At 44.7% G+C, this 6404-nt stretch overlaps 1 protein-coding gene across 2 annotated transcripts in view; it reads right to left on the bottom strand.

The window, feature by feature from the left end:
* Nucleotides 1-2463: 2463 nt before the first annotated feature.
* ABL2 (ABL proto-oncogene 2, non-receptor tyrosine kinase) overlaps nucleotides 2464-6404 on the bottom strand; it is a 110972-nt gene continuing 107031 nt past the window's right edge. The window contains exons 11-13 of one of the 2 annotated variants that reach the window (XM_008571509.1): nucleotides 4835-5008; nucleotides 4067-4300; nucleotides 2476-3757 (exon numbers count right to left, since the gene is read on the bottom strand). In XM_008571509.1, the coding sequence (XP_008569731.1) occupies nucleotides 2577-3757; nucleotides 4067-4300; nucleotides 4835-5008 (1589 nt within the window). In that variant the 3' untranslated portion in view covers nucleotides 2476-2576. Of the gene's footprint in view, nucleotides 4301-4834; nucleotides 5009-6404 lie in introns of both variants that reach the window. The other variant, XM_008571507.1, reaches the window with a different exon arrangement.

The following is a 6404-nucleotide window of genomic DNA, read 5'->3' as shown; positions in this document are numbered from 1 at the left end:
TTCAATTTGTGAATTTATTGAGCACCCACTGTAGGCAAGACAGAGCTAGGTGCTGCCCTGAGTAAGACACAGCCCCCATCCCCTTAAGATTGTTCTTCGGTGAGAAAACCAGGGAGCTTAAATACACTCAGTAGTGTTTCTCCAAGGCTTTTTGCAGAACTCTCAAGAAAAAATAGAGCTCTAGCTTAAAAAAAAAAAAAAAATCCCCTGAAAAACAATTATAATCCCTTAACTTGCAACCCACAATGACAGGGATAAACTTAAAAGCAGCATCATAATATTCTAAAGTTTTAGCTTTCCCCTCCCCACCCACAAAAGGCTAACTGCTAAAACAAGTTCAAGTTTATGGATGTGTATGATGAGGGTGAGGGAAGAAGGTAGGAGGAGGATTGTTGGTTTTAAAATCCAAGTTCTCTTCCAACCACTACAAGGAGATTAACCTGATCACTAGTTGCCTATGCTGTAGCTGTAGGTAACACATGACAGGGATCACCCAGTACCTGCCAGGATTGCCCAGTACCGTCTCCTCCCTTCTAATCCTTCTCTTAACCTGGGCCTCCTTTGGAGCAGCAATAAGAATCAAGGTTTCCTCTCTAAGGAAAACTAAATTTCCTCCTCAGTCAAAGATGTCAAATTCTATCCAAAAGATAGTTTCCCTCTGTTCTAGCCCAATTAATATAGTCTCAGCAGTTCTAAATTTCATTAATATCTCCTACTCAACAAAGAGAATGAAAAACCATTCAACATAACACTACACTAAAGAGCTTTCCGGAGAGGATCTCAAAGGGATAGCTATACGCTTATTTGCAAAACACCCTTGAGAACATTTGTGATTACCTTCATTTAACAGATTAAGAGATGGGGTTGTGGCTTGACAGTGGATCAATGACAGCCAAGAAGTAAACTCACTGCTCAATGCTGAAAATCCTATCTTCCTAAGCTAATATTCCTTTAGGAGAAAAAAATTAAAATATTATGTATTGGGTTCTCCTTGGGAAGGAGGGAGTGTTCATAAAGCTTTAAAATGAGAATGAGGCAGTAATTGGAATTAGACCCAATGCCAAGAATATTAATAATATCTACCCAATAGATTCAGTTCTACATGATCCTAACTAGCTTCCATTTATAACTGAAGTAGGGAAGTGAAAGGCCTATTTTTCAAGGGCAAAACATTTTTGAGGATTATGTCATTAGGTTTCCAGGGTCTAACTAGTGCTCCCTGAAAATGATTTATGCATTCTTAAAATAGAGGTGAAATGACAAAATAAATAAAGAACATTCCCAGTATGATCTGTACAAACAAGCACAATGGTTGGGTGGGGGTAGGGTGGGGTGGGGAGTATAATATGTGAGAGGAAAAAAGCATATGAGAATAATTTGGGGGCAACTCTCTTCAAATCCATAGAGAGAATGCCTCCTTGGGCTTAAGGTGGTAAGGGAGGGGAAAGATGCAGAGAAACAGCCATTAGAACCAAGCCAGCTTCTCCTCTCAGTCATAGGCCTCTGGGCCTGGCATTGGGTTCCAAGAAGAGACCACCTTCCTGGTATTTCAACTGATAAAGAAATGTATAGCTGCTCAAGTACATGGTCAGTATGGGGGGGCACCGTATCCTCAGAAGAGGATTCTCTAGTGAGAACCTGCAGTGACCACTATTTTCAAAATCAATGTTGGTTAATGCCCTGAATGCTGTCAGGAATAAAGGAAGACAGCCTGCCCAGCAAGGGACAGAGAAGAACCACTAAGGACACCTCTATACCTATGGTTTACAGATAGCCACCAACAAGTAAAAACTAGGTCCTGGTCCATTAGGAAATAATATGCTAGTCTGGGAAGAGTGACTTCTGCTAATTAATATAAGATTTTAGGAAGAGGTTTCAATCTCCCTGACTAAACTTCCCAGCATTCTTTATTTCCTGCACCAATACATCAATGGAAAATAGGACAGGAGCACATAGATAGGGCTACATTTCCCAGTTTGTATTCTAGCAACTTCATTTGCAGTTCTTACTACAGCAGCAATGACGTTGTGGAAGCAAGGCTAACAGCTGCTTCCACCAGCCTGGAATAGAACTTCTCTTGGTACATTCCAAGCTTTCCTTTCTCTGCCCCACCAAATTGGTTGGGTGAGTTGGAGCATAATCACCTTAGTACCTACCAAAGCCCCAGTCAATCCCTTTCATGTGGTAGTGAATGAGTGCTGCAGCCAATCCACTGTCTGGGTGCAGCCCCCACAGCCTTGGGGGGAGCAGCCCTGTCTAGCTCCTCACAGCATTCCAGGTAGGGATGGGCTGCATTTCTTTCCTTATGACATACACACGTTCCCTGACTTTCCAGTGCAGTTTCCAACCCTGTCCACTACTGCCTTGCTCCTACATAATTTGCCTCTCCTATATTTATGTGGTTTGCTTTTTGTTGTTTTTGAGATGAACCTGTAAACGTGAGAACTCAGGGATCTGAGGTACTTCACATGAACACACTTATGAATCAGTCTTTCATTTTTTGAAAACAAGAACAGGAAAACAAGTTTCCCTTTCCCCTCAGAAATGTGTGCATCTTTCCACTAGATGAACAAGGGCTACCTCTGCACCACATCACTGATTTCCTGTACACATGATAATAAGTTATTAAGGACAGGGTTTGTCCCGGGCACACCAGCAGCTGCTGAAGACACCTGCAGCTCCTGCAGGCTGAGTTCCAGTTTGCTCACAGCCTCGCGGAAGGCAAATTTGTTGCGAGTTTGAGGGATGCAGTCCACATAGCCTGAGCAGTAGTCGAGCAGCTGGTGGCCAGTGTCTACCAGCTGGCTATTGGGCACAGGTTCCGTGATTGCACTGGACAGTAGGTCAGCACATTCCAACAGGGCCTCTTTGCTAATTTTGTCTGCTGAGATTTTCTCAGCCATCTGTTTGGTTTTTCTCAGAGCCACTTTAGTACCTGCTGTGCCATTGGCCATTTTGGCTGGCGAGATGTTAGATGTGGGCAGAGGCACTTGAGGTGGAGACATCACTGGCTTCCCAGCTTTCCCACTGATGGGCACTGCCCCTGGAGCTGCATTCTTCCCTCCTTCCTGTGTTTCTGATGTGAGCTGTCCTGCAGTTGGGGCAGTTGGCTCTTCCATAGGGTCTGAGCATATGGACGGATGCTGCAGTAGTCTCATCACTGGTGGTGGGGGTGGGGCACACTTTGGTTTTACCCGTCGGGGTCGGTCCTTGTCTCCAGAGGAAGTGACCTGATGCTCAGATAAGAGCTTGAATTTATTCCCCTGAGAGTCTGTGCCAATCAGCTGCACGTCAGCTGGAGTGTGTTTCAGAGTGGGTGAGATAAGGACTGGCACTTTGTGGTTGTGAGTGGTTGGGAGGACTGCTGCAGCCTTGGCTGGGGAAGACCAGCCTGGCTGCTCTCCATTCTCTGGGACTCCAGCCATCCCAAGTCGTGCCCCACCATTCCTCTCCTTGCCCTTGGGAGCAGCTGTCACTCCAGCTACCCCCACCCCTGAAGAGTCCTTCTCTGTAATGGCTGAATCCCCAGGGGGTGTTCTGAGAGGAAGAGCTGTGGCTCCTCTGGGCAATAGTTTGGCTTTTGGTCTCTCCCTGGTTGGAGCAGCACCTTCCTCTGTTTTTTTTGGAAGCATGTCATTGGCCCTGTCCACATTCTCTTCTGGTTGAGAAGAGGTGGACACTGTCCTTTCCAGCGGGAGTTTGGACCTCTGGCAGTTCCTGGGAAGAGTCATTGCCATCCTATCCTGCTCTGGAAGCCCTGAGGACATGGAAGATGTAGAGTTTGACCTTGGAAAAGGCTTGGAAGTGTCATCACTGGCTGTGGGTTTACCTGCTCGTAGGCCCAGTGTCTTTTTGATTAAGCGTGGTGTAAAGAAGCCTGTGATGCCAGACCACCCACCCCCAGCAGTGCCACTGCCCCCACCCCCACCCCCATCGTCATTACAGAGGTTCCTCTGTGCAAAGCTCCCCCCATAGCACTTTGGTGGTACTAGATTCGCCTCTTGCTGGGCAGGAGTGAAAGAGAACCCATCAGCATGCTGTAGAGAAGCAACAGATGAGAAGTTACCCATGAGTTCGTATTTCTTGTGGGGCTGATTCTCCATTTCTCGGAAGGAGCTGCTGCGTTTGGGGGGTGTGGGAGCATTTCTCTTTTTCATGAAGGAGCTGAAGAAGCCCCCCTTCCTATCCCTGGTGAAGCATGTCTCTTTGGCATCTTCCAAGAGGCTGCTGGGTGACTTGTCTCTCTGCTTCCGAGGCAGTGCTGGGGACCCACTGGAGGCCTGAGCACTTCTAATGAACCCTGATGAGAAATGGCCAATCAATAATGTGAAAGAAGTAAATCCATTATATTTAAGTTACTATGGCTTAATCTTAAGAGTCTGTCAGCATCTATTAAATGTCAGGTATTGGTGGGACTTGGATGAAACTAATAAATACATTATCATTTCACAGTGATTAATGTTACAAATGCAATGTGGGTTACAAACGGGGGAAAATAACTTGCTGGTTATTACCTCAGTAGTCATCATTTCTCTAAAATCAGCTGTACAACCTGTCTTTATCTAACAGGCTGAAGATGTTTTTGCCAGAACTGTAGAGACGGTAACTACTTGGGAACCAGAGCCTGAGGAAATGGAGCTGGAGGCAGAGCTGTATTTTGGATGGATAGGTCAGGCCTTCTAACACTAGCAATGCACAGCAAAGGATTAGAGTGGTAGGTAAAAAAGATGCCATACTTAAGACAGGCATGAAAGTGAGCATGAAAACATCCTATCCCATGGTGCCTTAAACTAGGCTGTTTCTATTTTGATTCCACCTGCCTAGGGACCCATACCTGGTGCTGAACTGGAAGTGGAATTTTCTGTGGCATCTTGTGCCCCTTCAATGTTCTCCTTGTTCTCTAACTGCTTCTTCAGTGTCCGAGTCTTGGAAGGAAGAATAGGTAATCGGGGCAGGTATGGAACAACAGATGAGGAGGAGGCAGCTCTCCCCAGCTCCTCAGCTACTTCTGTGAAGAAGACAAGGGCATTGATTAAAGAACAATTTCACAACAGAGAAAAGGAGTTTTTCTTTTCAGAAAAGGCATACAACTGAGAGAGAACTGGAGAGTAGAGAGAAAACGTAAATGTAATCATAGAGTGTGCACTCTCTTGTGTGGCTTCTTTGCTTCAACGTTGTGTCTGCAGATTCATTCATGAGTTGCATGTGAGAGGGGTTCTTTCTCGTAGCTATGTTGTATAGCAATGTTGAATATACCAAAATTCATCTGTGCTTCTCTTCATCGATATTTAGGTTGTTCCCAGTTTTTGGCTAGTATAAATATGTTGCTAGAAACATCTGCCACATGTCTTTTTGTTCACAATTGTATGCGTGTCTCGAATGGACACAGGAGAATTGGTGGGTACATGTCAAACTGGGTCCTGCCAAACTGTCCCAAAATGGCTGTACCAATTGACACTACCATAAGCAGTGTATAATTTTAGAGAGTGTATAAAAGTTCTGGCTACTCTGCATGCTTACCAAAATTTGATGTTATCAGGGTTTTTTTGTTTGTTTTAATTCTGTCTGTTCTGGTAGGCCTGTAGTGGTATCACATTTTGATTTTATTTTCTATTTCTCTGATGATGAGAGACGTTGAGCATGGTTTCATATGCTTATTGATCATTTGGATATCCTTGTTTACTGTGTGCCTATTCACAGGCTGAACAAAGCAGACAAATGTCTGCAGATATTTTGAGTTTTAGGTTGTACCTTGCACTAAAAAAGAGGGTAGATACAATTCATTCCATGTCATGCAAATGAAGCAAATTAGGCTCTTGAAAAAGTGTTCATCCATTAGTAAGCCTTGCCTGATTAAAACTTGGCCATAGGTTTTGTGGCTTTTACTGAGGCAAAGACATACTCTGTTATTCATTCCCAAACAAAAAGGAATCAGGTAGGATCAATTAAGTTGTGAGATTTTATAATTGTTTTACAACTTTTTTGATGATTATTTTAAAAATTAGTTTGCCACAAGTGTAGGCACATAACCTAAACCAGGACAATGAAATTCCTATTTATGCTGCTCTACACAGCAGCTAGATTCAGACATTATCTTCATTGATCATGAGCTCTAAAAATATGACCTCAAGAATGCTGGTAACTATGCCCCATGCCACTTAGAAGATTGTGAGGATGGGCCGGCCCGGTGGCGCACTGGATGGTGCGCCGCTTGGGAAGCGCGGTGGCGCTCCCGCCCGAGGGTTCGGATCCCACATACAGACCGGTTCCGCGGGAGCAACACCGAGGGTTGCGATCCCGTTGCCGGTCCCCGGTCCGGTACGGGGGCAACACTGAGGGTTGCGATCCATTGCCGGACACGGAAAAAGAAAAAAAAAAAAAAAAAAAAAAAAAAAAAAAAAAAA

This window comes from Galeopterus variegatus, unplaced genomic scaffold (genome assembly GCF_000696425.1).
Source record: "Galeopterus variegatus unplaced genomic scaffold, G_variegatus-3.0.2 Scaffold694, whole genome shotgun sequence".
Lineage (NCBI taxonomy): Eukaryota > Metazoa > Chordata > Mammalia > Dermoptera > Cynocephalidae > Galeopterus > Galeopterus variegatus.
The sequence above is the reverse complement of the archived record's forward strand: the minus strand, read 5'-3'. Positions and strand labels throughout refer to the sequence as shown.